General features: G+C 42.9%; 1 protein-coding gene across 1 annotated transcript in view; it reads left to right on the forward strand.

Moving 5' to 3' along the window:
* The window catches only part of pappa2 (pappalysin 2), a 236,315-nt gene that overhangs the window by 54,640 nt on the left and 156,574 nt on the right, over nt 1-25,101 (forward strand). Inside the window, exons 5-6 of the mRNA XM_034182745.1 lie at nt 6,195-6,343; nt 12,905-13,044. Of these exons, the coding sequence (XP_034038636.1) occupies nt 6,195-6,343; nt 12,905-13,044 (289 nt within the window). The remainder of the gene's footprint in view (nt 1-6,194; nt 6,344-12,904; nt 13,045-25,101) is intronic.

A 25,101-nucleotide genomic window follows, 5' to 3' on the forward strand; every position in this document is an offset into this window, starting at 1 on the left:
GTGTGCTTGCTCTAGGGGTTGGTTAGGTTAGACCTTACTTGTGCGAAGCACCTTGAGGCAACTTTAATTGTAATTTGGTGCTATATAATGAAAATAAAATTGAAACATTGGAACAGTACTTGTGAGGGAATGTCAGTTACAGCAATTCCAACAAATGGTGTGATTTACCTGACCATGATCCAGTGCACTTGTGCCTCATGGCTGAGATACCCAAGAACTTGTAAAGGCCAAGGGAACACATACGTCACCTGAGTCAGATGCAGGAGATGCTTATGTTTGTGGTGTGTGGATTGAACCGCAGTCTGCTTGGGTGATCGCCAAGCTGTACCCACAGTTGTGTAGTTGTGATGCACAGTTCAAGCACATACTCCCTGACCTGACTTGATAGACGAGTCCATTACCAGATCTCCCTGCAGCAAGTGGCTACTTCTCAGCTCACAAATCACAAACAGACTCACGATTATGTGTAAAAGTTGTTCTTACATATTTTATCTGATGCTTGCAGTATAATACTTAACATTTTATTTGTGTTGTGTGTACCTGGATATTTTTGTATGTTCTATTTTGAGAGTTGAAAGTGACTGACTTGTCAACACTGATATATAAAATAATTCCATATGTTACCAGTTTTTATGGTGACAGTGTTGGCGATGAGGGTGCTGTTGATTAATGTGGGTGTTGAAGTGCTTACAAATGCTAATTTTGTCAATGCATAACCACGGTTTTCACTTCAGTCATGTCCAGCTATTTATTTCTGCCAGGTGGCCTTAGACATTCATTGAAGCATTCTCTGAGTCTCAGAAGTTGAAGAGTCAACTCTTTAAGTGGTCAACTTTCTGTCAGTTGTAATTGCACAGTCCGGGGTGATTGATACAACATGCAGCCTCGGCTGAATTTGGCTGTAGGAGTGTGTGCGGCAGGGTTCCCTGAAGCATCTTAAATCTTAAACCTTATTAGTCAGGCAAGAGTGCCTGCAAAAACATGCTCTTATTTACAGTACAACGAACAATACTCAGGGAGGGATTTCATGAGGGGGGCAAGGTCTTGGCTGCCCAGGTGAAAAGAGGTGAAATGCCTTGCTTAATGTGGGATGACAGTAGTGCATGAATGCATGGGGATTACTGCTTTCTTCTTTCACCAGCTTAGTAAAAAATCCAGCTTTCATCCAGCTGCAATTTTCCTCATCTGAAAAGTGTCGATCTTTCAGTAACACGTTCACCTGTGTATCTGTTAGGCTTTTGAAGTAATGGGAACGACAATGAGTCAAACCTTTTTTCTCATGGGTAATTACACAAAGCATGTGTGAAAACTATAAAAGAACTTTTAAGTTACAAAGGCACATCTGAATCACCATTTTAATCAGTATAATAAATGTAGCCCCAGCTGAACTTGAAAATTAATGCAAAGCAAAATATACCGTTTCACTTGAAGCAACTGAGGGAAATAACTATAACATTTAATTAAGTTAGCTAAATAGAAGAAATTCATGAATGAATTCAAGCTTTAATTCCCTGCTGAAAAAACGGCAGCGTGAAAACAAAGTATAATGTCATTATGTCGACAAAAATACGTATGTATAATCAAAGCTTTTCCTGTAAGTTATTAAAAATGACCATTAGCAATATGTTTGATTCAACCTAATAGCAAAAAATTGCTTAAAGTCAGAATTTTATATTTAATAGTAGGGCTGAAACAGTCGAGTAACTGAATAATTCGATTACAAAAAATGTTCGAGGCGATTCTGTGTCTCGAAGCTCCGTTTAACGTTGTAATACATATGCCAGTCCTGTGTGTGGCGTTGTAACGTCCCCAGAAAAAACAGAAGAAGACAAGAGCATGCGGCGCTGTGCACACACTAATCAATTTAGTGTCAAAAAAAAAAACTTGAATTAAAAGTTAAATTCTACACTACAAGCACACAGTCATTGTTACAGTTCAACTCCGCTGCGGTGGTGTACAGAAGCAAAATCACCAAAATTGTGTCACTGTTCAAATACTTATGGTCCTAGCTGTATTAATTCTTGAATTCACAGAGCAGTGCTTGGGATAAACCACAGAAGGGACATTTAATAACTAGCGATCTGCCACAAAACTATGGGGCGGTTAGTGATTCCCCACTGCAGGAGGTGCGGTAGGTCATAATGGCGATAGGAGGAAAAGGTTTCCAGCTATGAAAGCAAAGGAGAAAAATGACGTGTGACATCATCCCAGCCAAGGAAAAACAAAGTCGGCCTCACTCATCAAAGTACCTCCAGGGCAATTTATCACAGTCACAGAGGAGAGGCGGGGTGGGGAGTTAGGGAGTGAGCAGCGGTTTGAGTCCTCGGTCCAGTTCAACCAATCATAATGTTGATGTTACACTCATGGCAGAGATCAGTGTTGAATGATTCAAGCAAACATCCTGACCTCCAGAGATGGTCTGCAGAGAGTATACAAGTTTGTACAAAACAATAAAAATGGCGTCATTTCTTGATCTGTACATTTTTTTTTTTTTTTTACACATTTTCCTGTTGCTGTTTTATGGCTCAAATGTAGATTGCTCCACAGTGGTGTTTAAAACTTCAGTTTATATTCTGCACTTTGTAGAGTCGGTAGTTCAGTGGCATGAGGAGTTGTAGCAATATGTAGATCTAGGTTTGATTCTAGGTTGCACCCCTGTGTCTGTACGTGACACTTTGCGTTGTCCAAGTCCACCCAGCTGTTAATGGGTACCAGACTTGACTGGGGAAGTAACATGCGATGGACTGGCATCTCATCCAGGATGAATCATGAACTCTGATCTGCTTCATGCTACAGATTTGGCGATAAGTACCCTCCTATACAGGCTTTGTATAGGACTTCTTCTATAGTGTACCTCCTCAAATGTGGTAACATAACCAGGGCCCTGAGGTGTTTTCGTCTATAAGAGTGGAGTCACTGAAGTCAACTGCTGGCATGGGTTCTTGGAGCACTCACTGACTAGAGGTTCAGACGAATGAAGCTCAGGACATCTGTGACTCTTGTTTGTCCAATTATGATCAATTTCTACCTCACAGTCCAAGTATAGTCTCAACATACCAAGACCCCAGCCTTGATCTGCTGCCCAATTTGCTTTGCAACTGACTTATATGCCCAACATTCCGGATGCTAACCCTATATGCTGGGGATTCCATTCATTTCAGGTTAACCCGTTTTGCCCCACTGGCAACAATTGTTGCTGAAGGTATCACTGTCATTTTCTACTCCCCAAAAAATGCAACTTTATTCACAACTCCCAAATCAAATCTGGGCATAAACAGGTTAAGCTTGGGTGGTCCCACAGATCACCTGTCCCACCACATTAGTTACAATTAAAAATTAATCTTGCATAAATGCGAAAGCTTTATTACATTATGCTCTGAAATTTTGTATTCTACAAGAGAAAATGTCTTGAAAATTAGAACAAAAATAAAAGCACTAACCATCCAAACCAGCCAACTACTACACAGATTATGTTTATGTTCCTGTGACCCATCCTGGATAAGAGGTTTGAAGATGTATGTATGATGTTTATGTGCTGTCACAGTCATTCTGAGCTTTCTGGTGACAGGCGATGGGCCCTAATTTCCACCTAGTACAAAGCTGAGCATTGAACAGTGCAAGTGTCATTGCTAGTATACAGCCGATTGGCACTTTCACATCTACTGCCCACTTATCTTTGTATGTATGGATGCAGATTTTTGCTACGGATGAGCTGGGCAGTCGCCCACGGCGCATTTTTCTTGGCACATATGGGGGGGCGGCACAACAAGCACTTAAAAAAATGATTCTGCGTCGCAAAGTGGTTATCATATTACTGTGTGAGGAATTAGCAAATTGAAGCCCTGCAGCTGCAGACAGGTGCCCCTGCGTGCTGACGTGCACAGAACAGAGGCAGTGACAGAGGTTCGGCGGTTGTTCTCCTACGTAACCGGGGACAAGCTTGCTCCTCCCTGGCCGTGCGCTCTGCTCTGCGGCTCCAGATGGAGGATCCTGCTCACTGCTGCTACGCCTCCACAGTGTCTCCTTTCTGGCAGAACAAAGTCCACTTAGGATGCAGAACAACCAGAACTCTGTGCTACATTTCTCTGCAGATCACCCAGCAAATGAGGCAAGCAGCTAGTTTATGAAATAAAATGAGTTTCAAAGTGGAGAGACTGGATGGAACAATGGGGTTGAATCTCACCGGAGAGGACAGGAACTCCATTCACATTTCAAGCTGAAGTGACTCTGACCTTTTGTTTGTGTGTTATCCAATTTTAACAATAATTTTCCAGCAGCTAGAAACTCTTCATTGTCATGTACACTGATAAATTAATAGTAATGAATTTTAAAATTAGGCCTATCTTCATAATTAAATGGTTTGTTTAATGGAGAAGAGAATCGTAAACTAGAACAGCTTCTTAGTTCAGAGGAGTTAGATGTTACGAGCACTCCAGATGAGGTTAGTGTTGGGCCGGCTAGCGCGCCTGTCAGCATTAGCTTAGCAACGTTGGCTGCGGTTGATGGCTTTCAGACTGTTGTTAGGCATAGTAATTATTCACGTAGGCACCAATGATATTAGGATGAAGCACTCTGAGGTCACAAAAATGGACAGAGAGAGGACTTATGACCTTGGTAGAAAGATCAACACCTCATTATTACCCCTCCCGGGGTAATGATGAGGCGTTTAGCAGGCTGACATCATTAAGTTGGTGGCTGGTGCCATTTTGTAGACAGCAACGCTTTAGTTTTATTGATAATTGGCCTTTGTTTTGGAACTGCCGTGGCTTGCTGATGCCAGTGCCTTCACCCTACTGGGAAAGGTGCCACCATCTTGTCTGCAAACATAGATAGAGCTCTCCAGGGAAGGTAACATTAGGACTTTACAGCAGGACACGGGCCAGGTAATTAGAGACCCTGCAAGGATTATGACAAATGTGGGTGTAGAATCTATTAGCTTAGTAGGGAAGTTAGTGCAGAAAATCCACTATGGTGACAGTGCAGTTTATGTGGCAGGGAGGGAAATTCATCCAGTTGAGACTGTGGCCTGTTTCCGCAGACGTGTCCATAAAAAGCATAGAGGGATATACCTTGCAAATGTAATACCCATTATTACACTGGATGATGTTGAAATTGAGGATGGCCCATTGGCTGTTCCAGCAATATCAAATATTTTGTGTCTGCTACCTACAACCCACGTGTAATGTCTCAAACCTAAACCTACTTCTAGGTATCTTATATATGCTACTCTGGAACCACTCCTAAATCCAAACACTGCAATTGGCAACCCCACTGAGGTCCTTTGTCTGGGTCTCATTAACATAATTCCAAAACACAGTCACCTTGGTTCAGTGATTACTTGCGTGACCTCAAGCATAAGGCTAGAGGTCTACAACGGAAATGGCATAGTTAAATATTAGAAGTATTCCACCTAGCATGGCGTGATGCTATCTCAGACTATAAGCATGCACTATTGGCTACAAAAGCGAGCCTATTACTCTGATTTGATCAACAAAAACAAGAACAACTCAAAGTTCTTGTTCAACAGAGTGGCAGTACTTATTCATGGACAACCACCTGTAAGACGCTCTCCTTTTACCTATTCCAGCATGCCTTAACCCAGCCACTACACCGTGCCATCGAGGTGGGTGTGCTGACAAAACTAGTAACATCTACTAAAAGCACAACTTGCTTATTTGATCCTATAGCAACAAAACTGTTTAAGAACAGCGGGGGAGGGGCGTGCAAAACATATGCACACGTGTGGGGGAGCCGATACTCTGGCACAGCACATGCGTACTTGGCAACTTCACAGTCGTGGGGGCACTGAGACAAATTTCACATCCAGCTCAAAAGTGTTCATCTGCTGACTGTTTTTGTGCTAACAGCGCAAATGGCCACACATTAAGTGCCTAGCAAGTGGTGTTAGATGTTCGTGTGTGTCACCTGGAATTTGGCAGATATCTGCCGCGAGAGGGATCGAATGGGCTCTCACAGGCACACTCTGTCCTTTCAAGCCGCTGGTGGGTGCAAATAGTTGTAGCCACAGGTGTAGGAGGTGTTGGAGGCAGCTCTGATTTTACATGCATACAATTCCTGCTTCATGCACAGTTGGCCACATTTGTAAAATTGAATAGTTATATAAAGGTGGAAAAAAACTTCATGCAAAAAGTGAGCACTTGCATTTACATTTTTTCAACTTGACCATTTTTTAGAGCCTATATGAGTGTGAAAGAGCTAAAAGAAGAGCTACATCTGAGCAGCGCAGACACGCTCAACGTTTTCTTTGCCAACAACTCGGTTCGGGAGGAGCTGGCAGGAGCAGCAACCTGGCCATGGGCAAAGGAGGCTCTGAGTCACCAAGGTGAGTGGATTTACATCGGAAAATAGAAATTGTAAGGAAATTGCATCTCTTCTTTTCCCTCTCGCTTTCAAGCTGTTACTTGCCTTGACACTATTTTTTAGTTGTCTCTAGCTTTGTGTTTTCCACTTTGCTGTTCTATGCTCTTAATATCTCCTTTCTGCTCTTTTCTTACCCTTCATTCTTTATTGTCCGTTTCCAAATGTGATGTGGAGGGCAGTTGGAGCTGGTCGAGATTTTTCCGGCACACTGCCTCTTTTCTCTTCCACTTGTTATGCCCTATTCCACTGGAAAAGTCTAATCACCACAACAACAATCAAACATACAGCATGCAGGGCTCACAGGTTTGTCACCACCCATACCCACATACCAGCTAGAACAAGCAGCTTTAGATCATCCAGTTAGGTTTCATGGTTGTTGAGAAAAACAAACAAACAAACAAACAAACAAACAAACAAAAAAGGTGTTTATCAGACCATGTTTTCTGTGACCTTGGCCTTTACAGATCAGTCTGCAAGGCCTCCTTGTTGTTGTTGAGATATAGCAAGTCCCTTCAGCTGCTAACTTGTTTTCACTCAGGGTCACCACAGCAGATCGAAGGCACATCTGCGTGTTGATTTTGACACAGGTTTACACCGGATTCCCTTCCTGACACAACTCTACATTACATGGAGAAAATGTGGCAGTTGTTTGGTTTGAACTGAGAACCTTCTGCATTGAAACCGAGTGCACTACCCACTTGGCCACCACCCCTGCTCCTTGTTGTTGAGATACAACCTCCAAAGTGCTTTCGTTTTAGACCATGTTTTCCCTTATGGGCCCTTCACACATAACACGAAGTTGAGCAACACCGACACCGGATAAAAAAGTGAAAATTGGTGAACCTTGAAAAATTCCAGCCACCGTTGGGAGGTACAGAGGGTCGGACAGCCATGTATGGATGCTGTACAATCCTGCGGCGACCTGTTTAGTGCACGCTCGTGGTGCATGCACATGAACACAGTGCAACCACGTGAGAGGTGTGATACCACATTGTGCTCACACAGCAGCAGAAGCTAAATGTTGTACAAATGTACATAAATCAAAGAAAATGTCTAAGGACCAAATAATGAGAGAGCATAGTATACAAAAAATGAATGTTTATTAGTTCAATGGTACAAATATTTCATGAGGTGAAAGATGGAACATACCATTCAACAAGGCGAAGCAGAGTTGTTTGCATTTTTTTCAGCAGACATGATTACATGATTTTGAGTTTCATTATGCAATTCCCCTGATCTTTTATGTCCCGTTAGAGTCTGGATTCAATCTGTTCATCAGGTTACATTTATTTTAGAGTTGAAACACAGGCCTGGGATTTCAGAGATTTTGCTCTCAGCGGTGCCATCTCATGAAATCAAAACACGACGATGACCAAGTGGGTTTTATAAAAGGGAATCATAGGCGTTTACAATGGGCGGGATTTAGTGCCACAAACCTAATCTTACTGGTTCCCACAGAGCGAAGCTCTCCGTATATCTGAAGCGCACGCATGTGTAAAGGAAGTGAAACTTAACTCTGTCTGAGACTTTGAAGCACTTAAAACCAGGTTCCAGGCACTTCTAAACAGATAAAAGCAAATACTTGATAACATAAAATCATAAAATAAGGATCAACAGATATTATCTAACAATAAGTCAAAGCACTTGACTTAAGTTGAAAAAAAAAATTAACAGGGTAGCATCGTGGCTCAATGGTTAGTGCGCTTGCTTCTAAAGTAGAAGCTTCCTCTGTCAAGACCACCTGTGCCCATTCTCCATGTAATGTGGACTTCTATTAGGAAGGCCATCCGGCATAAAACTTGTGCCAAAGTAATTTCTGGAGTTGTTAATTTTAAATTCTGTTAACTTAATCCCATGGGAGAGGTGATTGAAAACTTTAAGTCACAATAACTGAAAATATTTGAGTTGACTTATTAAGTATATTAACTTAATTGTAATCAAAAGGTATATATAGCATGTACTCCACATACTGGTACTTGAAGCTGTGAAACACTTTGAATTTTAAGTTAATTAAAAAAGTTTAAGGTAATCATTTCCTTTATTTTTATTTTTTAGTTTTGTTCACATTGTTTTGTGTTTACAGTGCACTTAAAATTTTCCAAATTTAATTACTTTTCAATACAAGCAGCTCATCTAACTGCTCATTTCTCATGAAAAAAATCACAATTACATCAGAAACATTACACTGAAAATACAGACCTCTAAGTCTAAACTCTGAAACAAATTTGGTCCAAGTATGCACACCCTTTAATACAATGCATCTAAATCACCACTTTTGCAGCCACTTTTTATTTATGATGAAATAAGACTATTTCAAAGTAACATTGAAATTAAACAGTAATAAATAGAAAGATATGATGCTGGACTTCAATACGGTCAACCCACAAATTGCTGAAAGTTGTTAAACTAAAAGGTAGGAACACAAAACGTATTTGGTGTATGTCAAAACCAAAGCTTGGTAACTAGATTGTATAAACACAGAATTATAAAGAACGATGTTAACCCTCCATGCAGATTATGCAGCTGCATGGCAGAAACCATCAAACATATTTGTGGCTGCCCTGGATTAGCAAAAGCTGAGTACATAAACAGGCACAACATCCACTGGAAAATCTGAAAACAACATGATATCAAAGTTACTCACAAATGGCACGAACACATGAACAGAAAGTAGAAGTCATTCCGAGACCACATTCCTCCACCAAGGCCACTTGTGTTCTGGAAAATATGTTCCTGATCAAAATCAAGTAAAAATTCCTTATTTCAAAAGGACATTAGCCATATGTTCACAAAATTTCATCAACACTGACTCACAGCTTTTTGAATTAAGTGGTGCTAGTGTCAAACATTCTTCTGAATTGCACTTCCAGGATATGTTCCGCATCACATCGAAAACTGATTCACTTATTTCCTGGAACAACATCTATCTGCTCATCAAATTTGACTGAATACCATTCACTACTTTTGAGTTGTTCCACTAGCAAATAAACAAACACCAGTGAAAACCTCCTTGGTGGAGGTAACAATGACAGGGAATGAGATGTTATACAAATAATGAATGTTTATGAGTTCAATGATATGAATATTTCACATTTTGGTGTTCCAATGCTGCTAAAATCCAAATTGTAACGTGTAGTCCAGTGATGCTGTGCACTGACTTCGGACTTGCATAAAAAAAAACAAAGACTTTGTGTAGTTCCTCAGTCCAGCCAAAAATCACGTCAGCTTTTCATCTGAACAGCTCTTCATGCATCCAGACAGCTTACAGCAGAGTGGATTTTGTGTGTGTGTGTTACTAGAATTAGCAGCATCAGTTAGCTTGTTGTCTCCCGCGCGCGCACACACACACACACACACACACACACACACACACACACACACACACACACACCCGGGTCGGCACTTGTGCACTCATGTACGAGGTCTGTTAGAAAAGTATCGGAACTTTTTATTTTTTGCAAAAACCATATGTATTTGAATAACGTGTGATTGCATCAGCCAAGCTTGAACCTTCGTGCGCATGCGTGAGTTTTTTCACGCCTGTCGGTTGCGTCATTCGCCTGTGAGCACGCTTTGTGGGAGGAGTGGTCCAGCCCCCTCGGCGGATTTTCATTGTCAGGAAAATGGCCGAGCGACTGCCGCTTTGCTGCATCAAAATTTTTTCAGAACTGTGTGAAACAGCCAGGTGGGAAACCATTCGGAAAATTCAGATGGCTTTCGGTGAAAATCTTATTGGCATCACACAGATTAAGGAGCATTACAGCTGGATTAAAGACGGTCCACAGCAGCTGAGGGCACGCCGTGCTTCGAGCGGCCATCGACAGGCTGAAACGACCAGATCATTTCCAAAGTGAAGGCTGTGTTGATCCGGTACGTCGTCTGACTACCAGAGAAATGGCAAGAGAGGTGGACATAGCACTTTTGCGGCACATTACACTGTTACAGGAGATTTTGTAATGAAAGACGTGCGGCGGAATTCGCGCATCAGGATGGAGCCGCTAATGGCGCAGAACAAAAGCACCTCCGTGTTGGAAGTCTCACGGGACATGCCCAGCTCTTCCACCATTCGGAAGATTCAGACGGTTTTGGGTGGCTTTTCAGTGGAGTGAGTATCCGAGAAATTGTCGAAGAGCTGAGCACATCACAACATGTCCTGTGAGACCAACACGGAGGTGCTTTCATTCCGCGCCATTAGCGGCTCCGTGGTAAATTCCTCCACTCCTGTTTTCATGACAAAATCTCCTTTAACAATGGAATGTGCCGGAAAAGTGCTATGTCCACCTTTTCTGCCATTTCTCTGGTAGTCAGACGACGTCCCGGATCAACACAGCATTCAGTTTGGAAATGATCTGGTCATTTCAGCCTGTCGATCGCCGCTCGGAGCGCGGCGCGCCCTCCGCCATTGTGCGCCATCTTTAAACCAGCTGTACCACTCCTTAATCTGTGTGATACCCATAAAATCGTCCCTGAAAGCCATCTGAATTTTCCGAATGGTGTCAACCTGGCTGTCTATCACAGTTTCTGGAAAAATTTGATGCAGCACTGCTCCAGTCGTTCAGACATTTTCCTCACAATGAAAATCCGACGAGGGGGGAGGACCAGTGCTCACTCAAAGCCTGCTCACAGGCGAATGACGCAACCGACAGGCGGGAAAAAACTCACGCATGCGCACGAATGTTCAAGCTTGGCTGATGCAATCACACGTGATTCAAATCCATAAGGTTATTGCAAAAAATAAAAAGGTCCGATACTTTTCTAACAGACCTCGTGTTACCAAAAAGAGACTGGGACGGGGTGGCCAAGTTTGGTCCTCGAGAGCCACCTTCCTGACACTCTTAGTTGTCTCCCTGCTCCAACACACCTGAATCCAATGAAAGACTCGTTAGCAGACTTTTAATGAGACTTTCATTGGATTCAGGTGTGTTGGAGCAGGGAGACAACTAAGAGTGTCAGGAAGGTGGCTCTCGAGGACCGAACTTGGCCACCCCTGGACAGAGACATCCTCAGTGCAGCAAAAATAAATAAATAAATAAATAAAATCACGTCAGAAATTAGTCCAGCTTTTCATTCTTTCTTCCTGCCAACAGCCTCCAGACAGCGCAGTGGATTTGTTTTGTGCGTGTGTATGCATGCACACGTGCATGTGTGGACGAGCATGTGTGGTGTGTGCATGTACTCGTGCGCACGTGTGTGTGTACACACATGTGCAGAGTGCAATGGTACCAAACGTATGGAACCACATTTGCACTCTAAATGGAACCAAACTGCGCTCTAAATGCAATGCAACACAAAAGGGATGAATTAATAAATGTCATGTGACATACAAAGCACCAATCAAATGACAAGGATCCACTCAGCTGTTATATAATGGGACATATTAAATAAATGTATAGAGCTGGAGCTCATCTGTTCCCTGCCAGAGAGATGAAATAAACCCCTTCTCTTCTTTAATCACAATGTCAGGATTGTTGTATGTGATTTTTCTGTCGGTATGAATCAGAATATCCCAGATAATTGTCATTGTATAATGGCTGACTAGATCCTTGTCATTTGATTGGTGCTTTGTATGTGACATGACATGGATTATTCTTCCCATTTGTGTTGCATTGCATTTAGAGTGCGATTAGGGTTCCATTTAGAGTGCAACTTTGGTTCCATATGTTTGGTACCATTGCACTCTGCGCACACACACACACACACACACACACACACACACACACACACACACACACACACACACACACACACACACACACACAACGAGCGCGCGTGTACACAGACACAAAACAAATCCACTGCACTGTAAGCGATCTGGAGGCTGTTAGCATGAAGTTAGAATGAAAAGCTGGACTAATTTCTCTGGGGTTTTGTTTCCACTGCACTGAGGAAATAAACAGTTCTTTCTTTTGGTAGTGCACAAGCACGTCCCTTTTGTGTGAGCCTTTTGCGTGCATGCACTGCACACACGCGGGACAACACAAGCAACGATGACTTAATTGAGGTAACTGATGGTGCCCGTTCCTCAGTCCATCCAAAAATCACATCAGCTTTTCATCTGAACAGCTCTTCATGCACCCATACGGCTTACAGTGGATTTGTTTTGTGTGCACGTCGTGTGTGTGTGTGTGTGTGTGTGTGTGTTTGTGTTACAAGAAGTCTTTTTTTTTTTTTTTGGAAGTACGAAGTTAGTGCACAGCATCACTGGACTACGCGTCACAGTTTGGACTTCTGTTTAAAGTTCGTGTTGGACTTTAGCAGCAGTGGTACACAAAAATGTAAGTCCTTTTTCTGTTGTTTATAAATTAATAAAATATCAAATGACAAGGATTTATTTTAGCAGTTATATAAAACAAATAATGAATGTTTTTACTAGAACAAACCATACAGCTCAGCTTCACCTTGTTGAATGGTATGTTCCAGCTTTCACCTCATGAAATATTCATACCATTGAACTCATAAACATTTATTATTTGTATATAATGCCATGCATTAACCCACTTTGTGAATTTCATCTCTTGTCCAGGTGGGATGGTGCTGAACCCCTTGTACTTCGGTACATCTGGTCACCATAACACTATGATTCATGAGATGGGCCACATCTTTGGATTGTATCACGTTTTCAAGGGGGTGAGCGAACGTGACTCCTGTGATGACCCCTGTCAGGTAGGAGTGCTAAAATATCTACCAGTAATATGTTACTGAAATGGACACTTGAGTAATTGTTCAAATACAAAACCGTGTCCCAAAAACATACAGGAGTGTTCAGAATAATAGTAGTGCAGGGGTGGCCAAGTTCGGTCCTCGAGAGCCACCTTCCTGACACTTTTAGTTGTCTCCCTGGACCAACACACCTGAATCCAATGAAAGGCTCATTAAAAGTCTGCTAATGAGTCTTTCATTGGATTCAGGTGTGTAGGAACAGGGAGACAACTAAGCGTGTCAGGAAGGTGGCTCTCGAGGATCGAACTTGGCCACCCCTGTCGTAGTGCTATGTGACTAAAAAGATTAATCCAGGTTTTGAGTATATTTCTTATTGTTACATGGGAAACAAGGTACCAGTAAATTCAGTAGATTCTCACAAATCCAACAAGACCAAGCATTCATGATATGAACACTCTTAAGGCTATGAAATTGGGCTATTAGTAAAAAAAAAAGTAGAAAAGGGGGTGTTCACAATAATAGTAGCATCTGCTGTTGATGCTACAAACTCAAAACTATTATGTTCAAACTGCTTTTTTAGCAATCCTGTGAATCACTAAACTAGTGTTTAGTTGTATAACCACAGTTTTTCATGATTTCTTCACATCTGTGAGGCATTAATTTTGTTGGTTTGGAACCAAGATTTTGCTCGTTTACTAGTGTGCTTGGGGTCATTGTCTTGTTGAAACACCCATTTCAAGGGCATGTCCTCTTCAGCATAAGGCAACATGACCTCTTCAAGTTATTTTGACATACGAGGTCTGTCCAAAAAGTAACGGACCTTTTTGTTTTTTACAAAAATTATATGGATTTGAATCACATGTGATTGCATCAACCAAGCTTGAACCTTCGTGCACATGTGTGAGTTTTTTCACGCCTGTCGGTTGCGTCATTTGCCTGTGGGGCAGGCTTTGAGTGAGCACTGGGCCACCCCCCTCGTCGGATTTTTATTGTCAGGGAAATGGCTGAGAGACTGCCGCTTTGCTCCATGAAATTTTTTTCAGAAACTGTTAGAGACAGCCAGTTGGAAACCATTCGAAAGATTCAGATGGATTTCGGTGAAGATTCTGTCAGCTTCACATGGATTAAGGAGTGTTAAAACCTTTTTAAAGACGGCGCACAGCGGCGGAGGGTGCGCGGCGCACCGAGCGGCCATCGACAGGCTGGAACGACCAGATCATTTCTAAACTGAACGCTGTGTTGATCCGGGACATCATGTGACTACCACAGAAATGGCAAGAGAGCTTGACATAGCACTTTTGCGGCACATTCCACTGTTATGCTATGTTATGTTCCTTGCTTGCCTCTACTGGTGGTTGGCTCTCACTGCGGTATTGTATTACTTCCTGTTCTGGAGCACAGCGGTGTTTTGCTGTATCTGTTAGCTGTTTAATCTGCACAGTTAGATTGATCTAGTTAACTAGATAACGATTTGTTTCACAGTGTAATCTTCACGTGCCTTAACTAAAGCACTCCCTCTGCTGAATCACCTCTAAATTATTTACACATTATTCACTTTGTGTGTTTTTAGGAATCCGCTAGCTTAGCGCAGCTACTAGCTCTTAGCCGATTTAGCATGGCGGGTTCTCCTGTCTCTCCTGCACTTTTCTGCTCTGGGTGTGAAATGTTTAGTTATTCCTCGGCCTCCTTTAGCAGTAATGGTACTTGTAATAAGTGTAGCTTATTCGTAGCTTTAGAGGCCAGGCTGGGTGACTTGGAGACTCGGCTCCGCACCGTGGAAAATTCTACAGCTAGCCAGGCCCCTGTAGTTGGTGTGGACCAAGGTAGCTTAGCCACCGTTAGTTCCCTTCCAGCAGATCCCGAGCATCCGGGAAAGGAGGCCGACTGGGTGACTGTGAGGAGGAAGCGTAGTCCTAAACAGAAGCCCCGTGTACACCGCCAACCCGTTCACATTTCTAACCGTTTTTCCCCACTCTGCGACACACCCGCCGAGGATCAAACTCTGGTTATTGGCGACTCTGTTTTGAGAAATGTGAAGTTAGCGACACTAGCAACCATAGTCAATTGTCTTCTGGGGGCCAGAGCAGGCGACATTGAAGGAAATTTGAAACTGCTGGCTAAGGCTAAGCGCAAATTTGGTAAGATTGTAATTCACGTCGGCAGTAATGACACCCGGTTACGCCAATCGGAGGTCACTAAAATTAACATTGAATCGGTGTGTAACTTTGCAAAAACAATGTCGGACTTTGTAGTTTTCTCTGGGCCCCTCCCCAATCGGACCGGGAGTGACATGTTTAGCCGCATGTTCTCCTTGAATTGCTGGCTGTCTGAGTGGTGTCCAAAAAATGAGGTGGGCTTCATAGATAATTGGCAAAGCTTCTGGGGAAAACCTGGTCTTGTTAGGAGAGACGGCATCCATCCCACTTTGGATGGAGCAGCTCTCATTTCTAGAAATCTGGCCAATTTTCTTAAATCCTCCAAACCGTGACTATCCAGGGTTGGGACCAGGAAGCAGAGTTGTAGTCTTACACACCTCTCTGCAGCTTCTCTCCCCTTGCCATCCCCTCATTACCCCATCCCTGTAGAGACGGTGCCTGCTCCCAGGCCACCAATAACCAGTAAAAATCTATTTAAGCATAAAAATTCAAAAAGAAAAAATAATATAGCACCTTCAACTGCACCACAGACTAAAACAGTTAAATGTGGTCTATTAAACATTAGGTCTCTCTCTTCTAAGTCCCTGTTAGTAAATGATATAATAATTGATCAACATATTGATTTATTCTGCCTTACAGAAACCTGGTTACAGCAGGATGAATATGTTAGTTTAAATGAGTCAACACCCCCGAGTCACACTAACTGCCAGAATGCTCGTAGCATTGGCCGAGGTGGAGGATTAGCAGCAATCTTCCATTCCAGCTTATTAATTAATCAAAAACCCAGACAGAGCTTTAATTCATTTGAAAGCTTGACGCTTAGTCTTGTCCATCCAAATTGGAAGTCCCAAAAACCAGTTTTATTTGTTATTATCTATCATCCACCTGCTCATTACTGTGAGTTTCTCTGTGAATTTTCAGACCTTTTGTCTGACTTAGTGCTTAGCTCAGATAAAATAATTATAGTGGCCGATTTTAACATCCACACAGATGCTGAGAATGACAGCCTCAACACTGCATTTAATCTATTATTAGACTCAATTGGCTTTGCTCAAAATGTAAATGAGTCCACCCACCCCTTTAATCATATCTTAGATCTTGTTCTGAATTATGGTATGGAAATTGAAGACTTAACAGTATTCCCTGAAAACTCCCTTCTGTCTGATCATTTCTTAATAACATTTACATTTACTCTGATGAACTACCCAGCAGTGGGGAATAACTTTCATTACACTAGAGGTCTTTCAGAAAGCGCTGTAACTAGGTTTAAGGATATGATTCCTTCTTTATGTTCTCTAATGCCATATACCAACACAGTGCAGAGTAGCTACCTAAACTCTGTAAGTGAGATAGAGTATCTCGTCAATAGTTTTACATCCTCATTGAAGACAACTTTGGATGCTGTAGCTCCTCTGAAAAAGAGAGCTTTAAATCAGAAGTGCCTGACTCCATGGTATAACTCACACACTCGCAGCTTAAAGCAGATAACCCGTAAGTTGGAGAGGAAATGGCGTCTCACTAATTTAGAAGATCTTCACTTAGCCTGGAAAAAGAGTCTGTTGCTCTATAAAAAAGCCCTCTGTAAAGCTAGAACATCTTACTAGTCATCACTAATTGAAGAAAATAAGAACAACCCCAGGTTTCTTTTCAGCACTGTAGCCAGGCTGACAAAGAGTCAGAGCTCTATTGAGCCGAGTATTCCTTTAAGTTTAACTAGTAATGACTTCATGACTTTCTTTGCTAATAAAATTTTAACTATTAGAGAAAAAAATTACTCATAACCATCCCAAAGACATATTGTTCTCTTTGGCTGCTTTCAGTGATAGACTCTAGATAGATAGATAGTTTAGACTCTTTCTCTCCGATTGTTCTGTCTGAGTTATTTTCATTAGTTACTTCCTCCAAACCATCAACATGTCTATTAGACCCCATTCCTACCAGGCTGCTCAAGGAAGCCCTACCATTAATTAATGCTTCGAACTTAAATATGATCAATCTATCTTTATTAGTTGGCTATGTACCACAGGCTTTTAAGGTGGCAGTAATTAAACCATTACTTAAAAGCCATCACTTGACCCAGCTATCTTAGCTAATTATAGGCCAATCTCCAACCTTCCTTTTCTCTCAAAAATTCTTGAAAGGGTAGTTGTAAAACAGCTAACTGATCATCTGCAGAGGATGGTCTATTTGAAGAGTTTCAGTCAGGGTTTAGAATTCATCATAGTACAGAGAAACAGCATTAGTGAAGGTTACAAATGATCTTCTTATGGCCTCAGACAGTGGACTCATCTCTGTGCTTGTTCTGTTAGACCTCAGTGCTGCTTTTGATACTGTTGACCATAAAATTTTATTACAGAGATTAGAGCATGCCATAGGTATTAAAGGCACTGCACTGCGGTGGTTTGAATCATATTTATCTAATAGATTACAATTTGTTCATGTAAATGGGGAATCTTCTTCAAAGACTAAGGTTAATTATGAAGTTCCACAAGGTTCTGTGCTAGGACCAATTTTATTCACTTTATACATGCTTCCCTTACATAAAGACATGGATGAGCTCTAATTTCCTGCTTTTAAACTCAGATAAAACTGAAGTTATTGTACTTGGCCCCACAAATCTTAGAAACATGGTGTCTAACCAGATCCTTACTCTGGATGGCATTACCCTGACCTCTAGTAATACTGTGAGAAATCTTGGAGTGATTTTTGATCAGGATATGTCATTCAATGCGCATATTAAACAAATATGTAGGACTGCTTTTTTGCATTTGCGCAATATCTCTAAAATTAGAAAGGTCTTGTCTCAGAGTGATGCTGAAAAACTAATTCATGCATTTATTTCCTCTAGGCTGGACTATTGTAATTCATTATTATCAGGTTGTCCTAAAAGTTCCCTGAAAAGCCTTCAGTTAATTCAGAATGCTGCAGCTAGAGTGCTGACAGGGACTAGAAGGAGAGAGCATATCTCACCCATATTGACCTCTCTTCATTGGCTTCCTGTTAATTCTAGAATAGAATTTAAAATTCTTCTTCTTACTTATAAGGTTTTGAATAATCAGGTCCCATCTTATCTTAGGGACCTCATAGTACCATATCACCCCAATAGAGCTCTTCGCTGTCAGACTGCAGGCTTACTTGTAGTTCCTAGGGTTTGTAAGAGTAGAATGGGAGGCAGAGCCTTCAGCTTTCAGGCTCCTCTCCTGTGGAACCAGCTCCCAATTCAGATCAGGGAGACAGACACCCTCTCTACTTTTAAGATTAGGCTTAAAACTTTCCTTTTTGCTAAAGCTTATAGTTAGGGCTGGATCAGGTGACCCTGAACCATCCCTTAGTTATGCTGCTATAGACGTAGACTGCTGGGGGGTTCCCATGATGCACTGAGTGTTTCTTCTCTTTTGCATCTGTATGCACCACTCTGCATTTAATCATTAGTGATTGATCTCTGCTCCCTTCCACAGCATGTCTTTTTCCTGGTTCGCTCCCTCAGCCCCAACCAGTCCCAGCAGAAGACTGCCCCTCGCTGAGCCTGGTTCTGCTGGAGGTTTCTTCCTGTTAAAAGGGAGTTTTTCCTTCCCACTGTTGCCAAGTGCTTGCTCACAGGGGGTCGTTTGACCGTTGGGGTTTTTCCGTAATTATTGTATGGCCTTGCCTTACAATATAAGGCGCCTTGGGGCAACTGTTTGTTGTGATTTGGCGCCTATATAAATAAAATTGATTTGATTTTGATTTGTTACAGGAGATTTTGTAATGAAAGACGTGCGGAGGATTCCCCGCGTCGGCACGGAGCTGCTCATGGCGCACAACAAAAAAACACCTCCGTGTTGGAAACCATTCAGAAGATTCAGACGGCTTTGGATGGCTTTTCAGTCGAGTGAGTATCCGAGAAATTGTGTAACAGCTGGACATGCCACAACATGTCCTGTGAGACTTCCAACACAGAGGTGTTTTTTTGTTCCGTGCCATGAGCGGCTCCGTGCTGACACGCGAAATCCTCCCCACATCTTTCATTATAAAATCCTCACGGGACATGTTCTGGCATGTCCAGGCACATCCACAATTTCTCGGACAATCACTCGATGGACTGTCGTGGTGAAGAGAGAGCTGAGTAGGGGGGCAAAGCTCTTGATTTACCGATCGATCTATGTTCTGATCCTCACCTATGGTCATGAGATTTGGCTCATGACCGAAAGAACGAGATCGCGAGTACAAGCGGCCGAGATGATTTTCCTCCGCAGGGTGGCAGGGCGCTCCCTTAGAGATAGGGTGAGGAGCTCGGTCACTCGGGAGGAGCTCGGAGTCGAGCCGCTGCTTCTCCACGTCGAAAGGAGTCAGTTGAGGTGGCTCGGGTATGTTTTCCGGATGCCCCCTGGACGCCTCGCTGGAGAGGTGTTCCGGGCATGTCCCACTGGGAGGAGGCCCTGGGGAAGACCCAGGGCACGCTGGAGGGACTACATCTCTCGGCTGGCTTGGGAATGCCTTGGGGTTCCCCCGGAGGAGCTGGAGGAGGTGTGTGTGGATCGGGAGGTCTGGGCGGCTTTGCTTGAGCTGCTGCCCCCGCGACCCGACTCCGGATAAAGCCGAAGAAAATGGATGGATGGATCACTCGATGGAAAAACCACCGACAGCTGTCTGAACGCCATCTCAAAGCAATCCTGTGACACCAAAACGGAGGTGGTTTTGTCTCGCTCCAGTAGCGAATCCATTGTGACACGCGAAGCCTCCGCTCGGCTTTCCATGACAAAATCTCTTGTTAAAAGTGGAAATCTGCCAGAAAATCGTTGATGTCCAGCTCTGTGATAACCAGAGAAATGGCACACGATGGTCACGGACCAGACAGCCATCCGTTTTAGAAAATGAAACGGTCGTTCAGCCTGTCGATGGCGGCTTCGGAGCGCAAGCGCGCCCCCACGCCGCTGGGGGCCGACCTTAAAGCGACAGTAACACTCCTTATTCTCTACCAAGCCCGTAACATTTTCACCGAAAGCCAGACAAATTTTCTAATGGTTTCAGCTGCCAGTCTCTACAGTTTCTGAAAAATTCTGATGGAAAAAAAGCCCAAAATCATTCCGCCATTTCCTGACAATGAAAATCCGCCGAGGGTGGTGGACCACTCCTCACTCAAAGCCTGCTCACAGGCGAATGACGCAACCGACAAGCGTGGAAAAACTCACCGCATGCGCACGAGGTGTCAAGCTTGTCTGACGCATCACACGTGATTCAAATCCATATGGTTTTTTGAAAAAATAATAAGGTCGGATACTTTTCTAATAGACCTCGTATATGCGTATATACATATATATATATATATATATATATATATATATATATATATACACATACATACATACACTCAACAAAAATATAAACGCAACACTTTTGGTTTTGCTCCCATTTTGTATGAGATGAACTCAAAGATCTAAAACTTTTTCCACATACACATATCACCATTTCCCTCAATATTGTTCACAAACCAGTTCTAAATCTGTGATAGTGAGCACTTCTCCTTTGCTGAGATAATCCATCCCACCTCACAGGTGTGCCATATCAAGATGCTGATTAGACACCATGATTAGTGCAACAGGTGTGCCTTAGACTGCCCACAATTAAAGGCCACTCTGAAAGGTGCAAGTTTTGTTTTATTGGGGTGGGGGGGGGATACCAGTCAGTATCTGGTGTGACCACCATTTTGCCTCATGCAGTGCAAACACATCTCCTTCGCATAGAGTTGATCAGGTTGTCAGTTGTGGCCTGTGGAATGTTGGTCCACTCCTCTTCAATGGCTGTGCGAAGTTGCTGGTATTGGCAGGAACTGCTACACGCTGTCGTATATGCCGGTCCAGAGCATCCCAAAACATGCTTAATGGGTGACATGTCCGGTGAGTATGCCGGCCATGCAAGAACTGGGACATTTTCAGCTTCCAAGAATTGTGTACAGATCCTTGCAACATGGGGGCTGTGCATTATCCTGCTGCAACATGAGGTGATGTTCTTGGATGTATGGCACAACAATGGGCCTCAGGATCTCGTCACGGTATCTCTGTGCATTCAAAATGCCATCAATAAAATGCACCTGTGTTCTTCGTCCTAACAGACGCTGCCCATACCATATCCCCACCGCCACCATGGGCCACTCGATCCACAACATTGACATCAGAAAACCGCTCACCCACACGACGCCACACACGCTGTCTGCCATCTGCCCTGAACAGTGTGAACCGGGATTCATCCGTGAAGAGAACACCTCTCCAACGTGCCAAACGCCAGCGAATGTGAGCATTTGCCCACTCAAGTCGGTTACGATGACGAACTGGAGTCAGGTCGAGACCCCGATGAGGATGACGAGCATGCAGATGAGCTTCCCTGAGATGGTTTCTGATAGTTTGTGCAGAATTTCTTTGGTTATGCAAACCGATTGTTTCAGCAGATGTCCGAGTGGCTGGTCTCAGACGATCTTGGAGGTGAACATGCTGGATGTGGAGGTCCTGGGCTGGTGTGGTTACATGTGGTCTGCAGTTGTGAGGCTGGTTGGATGTACTGCCAAATTCTCTGAAACGCCTTTGGAGACGGCTTATGGTAGAGAAATGAACATTCAATACACGAGCAACAGCTCTGGTTGACATTCCTGCTGTCAGCATGCCAATTGCACGCTCCCTCAAATCTTGCAACATCTGTGGCATTGTGCTGTGTGATAAAACTGCACTTTCCGAGTGGCCTTTTATTGGTGGGCAAGTCTAAGGCACACCTGTGCACTAATCATGGTGTCTAATCAGCATCTTGATATGGCACACCTGTGAGGTGGGATGGATTATCTCAGCAAAGGAGGAAGTGCTCACTATCACAGATTTAGACTGGTTTGTGAACAATATTTGCGGAAATGGTGATATTGTGTATGTGGAAAAAGTTTTAGATCTTTGAGTTCATCTCATACAAAATGGGAGCAAAACCAAAAGTGTTGCGTTTATATTTTTGTTGAGTGTACATACACACACACACATGTATATACAATATACTGTATGAAGGCCACTGGCATTATTTAGTTTGGAAAATGTATATGGAAATATGCACCATTTTAAAAATAAAAAAACCTATGACATGGGCTGGAAAATATAATCAGGGCTTTTTTGTGGTTGAAAGATTATGGCATATCACTTTAATGTGCATTTGTGTCACCATGCCTTGTCTTGCTCATTATTGACAAACTTTTTCAGAAACAAAAAAGTGCATTTTTCAGCTTGCAGTGATGATGTGCATACTGGACATGACTTTATTCTGCATCCAGAGAGTGTAGAAGGTTGTGCAGCCTACAGATAACCCTTTTTGGTGTTCAGTGGTGGGATTGCCACTTTAGCCACTGTAAAACATTTTGCAAAGATCTTTTTTCCATTCTGAGAAATAACTATTGCTGCCTTCCATCAAAGGTTTGCATACATTTTGAAGCTCTTTTGCACCTTGCAGACATAGACATGTGACTCAAACAGAATGTGGGAGTTGTTCTCTGACCAGACCCTGAAAGCTGTGTTTGAGTTCCCTTGTGCCCATAGAAGGAGGTGTTTCATATCAGAGGGCAGTCTGAGTATTATCCAGAAGAGTTGTAGTGCAATGTGATGGCCATGTGAGTAGACAAAGTGTCATTTATTCAGAAAATCTGCGATTTCATGGCACATCATCTGTGGTCTAGTGACCCTCAGTCTGCTTACAGATTATTGAAAGCACTACATTTCTCCAAACCTCCACCTTCTCCTACCAAAGTCACAGTGGATGATTCTTGATCCTGATAGCTTGATTCTGACAGAGGCATCCGCTGTTTCCACTACTTCGAGCAGTTGAAAAATGCTGAGCTTCCTGCCAGGATGATACTTTTTATTGACAAAAATCTTACTCAGATACAAGAAAGTGCCCTTTTTCGGCTTGCAATGATGATGTACATCCTGGGCATGACTTTATTCGGCATCCATTGAGTGTAGAAGGTCCTCCAGCCTACAGATACTTTTTTTTTTGGTGGACAGTGGCAGGTTTGGCTCATCAGCCACCATTTCCATACTCTGTGGAAATAATCCTATGGCTGCCTACCGTTGAAGGCTTGCACCCATTATGAAACCACAGGAAAGAAACAAGGGTCTTATCTTTGGAGTGTGGCAAATGATGTGGTGCTAAGGGGTTGTGCACTACACGGTGGGTGTCCAGGTCTAAATTAGAAGTGAATCCTATGAGTAGGACCCTGGTGCATCCTTTGGCATAACTCACACTCCATTAGACTGGTTTGCATCCTACTTCTCTGGCTGTACTCAGTTCACCCAACTCAAGTCCTTTAAATCCACCACCTCCACCATCACTTCAGGTTTGTCCCAGGGCTCTGTCTTGGGGCCCCTCGTCTTCATCATCTATTTTCTTCTCCTTGGTAATATCTGTTATGCTGATGACACCCAGCTCTATCTTACCTCTAAACCCTTGTCCACTCTTCCACCCACCTCCCTTACTGATTGTGTTTCTGAAATAAAAACCTGGTTCACTTAACTTTCTTAAAACAGTAGCAAAACTGACGTTCTCCTTATTGGTCCAAAATCCACTCTGTCCAAAACTGAGTTTTTCCTTTCATTATTGATAATTCCACTGTTCAACCTTCCCCCCAGGTTAAGAGTCTGGGTATCATCCTCGACAGCACACTATCCTTTCAGTCTCATAATAAAAACACTACCAGGTCTGCCTACTTCCATCTACGCAAAATTAATAGTCTCCGCCCCTTCCTTACCCCCACACTACTGCCATCCTCGTCCATAGCCACATTACCTCCCGTCTGGATTATGGTAACTCTCTTCTTTTCAGTATCCCTCACAAATCCATCCATAAACTTCCGCTGGTCTAGAATTCAGCCGCCCGTATCATATCTCAAACTTCATTGATCCAGCATATCACTCCTGTCCTTCAACAGCTCCACTGACTTCCGGTTCAGTTTTGTATTCAATTCAAAATCCTCCTGTTAACATTCAAGGCCATACACAATCTCGCTCCTCCATATCTGGCCAACCTCCTCAATGTCCCCGCTCCCTCAGATCCTCTTCCTCCATTCACCTGTCTGTCCCCTCTGCAAGTCTCACTACCATGGGAAGCAGAGCATTCAGTCGCTCTGCTCCCTGTCTCTGGCATTCATTACCATCCCAAATCAGAAACGTTGATTCATTTCCCCTTTTCAAATCACAACTCAAAACACGTGTTTATGACTGCTTATTGCTCTTGATGCATAGTGCTCTGTCTATTTTATTGATTTTATTGTTTCTTTTATTGGATTTTAAGTTTTACTGTACAGTGTCCTTGATTGTCAAGAAAGTGCCTTTAAATGGAATGTATTATTATTATTATAGATAGCTTTTATTATCATTGTCATTACAACAACGAGATTATCATTATTATTCTCTTAGCAAGAATGACTTATCTTACACTGCTATTGTGGAAGCTTGGAAAACTCTTGCATTAGCTGCACTGTCTGAGGTGTGAAGACTTGGAAGTGGCTAGATCTCAGTGGGAGGATATACCTGCATATGGTCTGTTCACTACAGTGGTCAGTGTACTAAGGGAGTGACAATTGCTGTGCCCGTGTGTTCTCAGATATCTCCAGTAATATGAGGCTCAGTTTTAAGCATTCTCTGGGAGCCATGTCTGTTGTGTAGGTCTATGCAGAGACTATGGTGAGGGATATATATATATATATATATATAAATTATTTATTTGCAGTATCACTTGTCTATTGATGACTGCCCCAGAGGTGACACTCTACTTGTCATGGGTGATCTCAGTGTAACCACTGGCACTGACAAAGCTGGCTATGAGGACTGCACCAGTCCCCATGGATTTGGTGACTGTCTTGAAAAGTGCTGCTTCAGTCTGCAAAAAATTGGAGGCTATGAGT

Source organism: Thalassophryne amazonica, chromosome 12 (assembly GCF_902500255.1).
Source record: "Thalassophryne amazonica chromosome 12, fThaAma1.1, whole genome shotgun sequence".
Lineage (NCBI taxonomy): Eukaryota > Metazoa > Chordata > Actinopteri > Batrachoidiformes > Batrachoididae > Thalassophryne > Thalassophryne amazonica.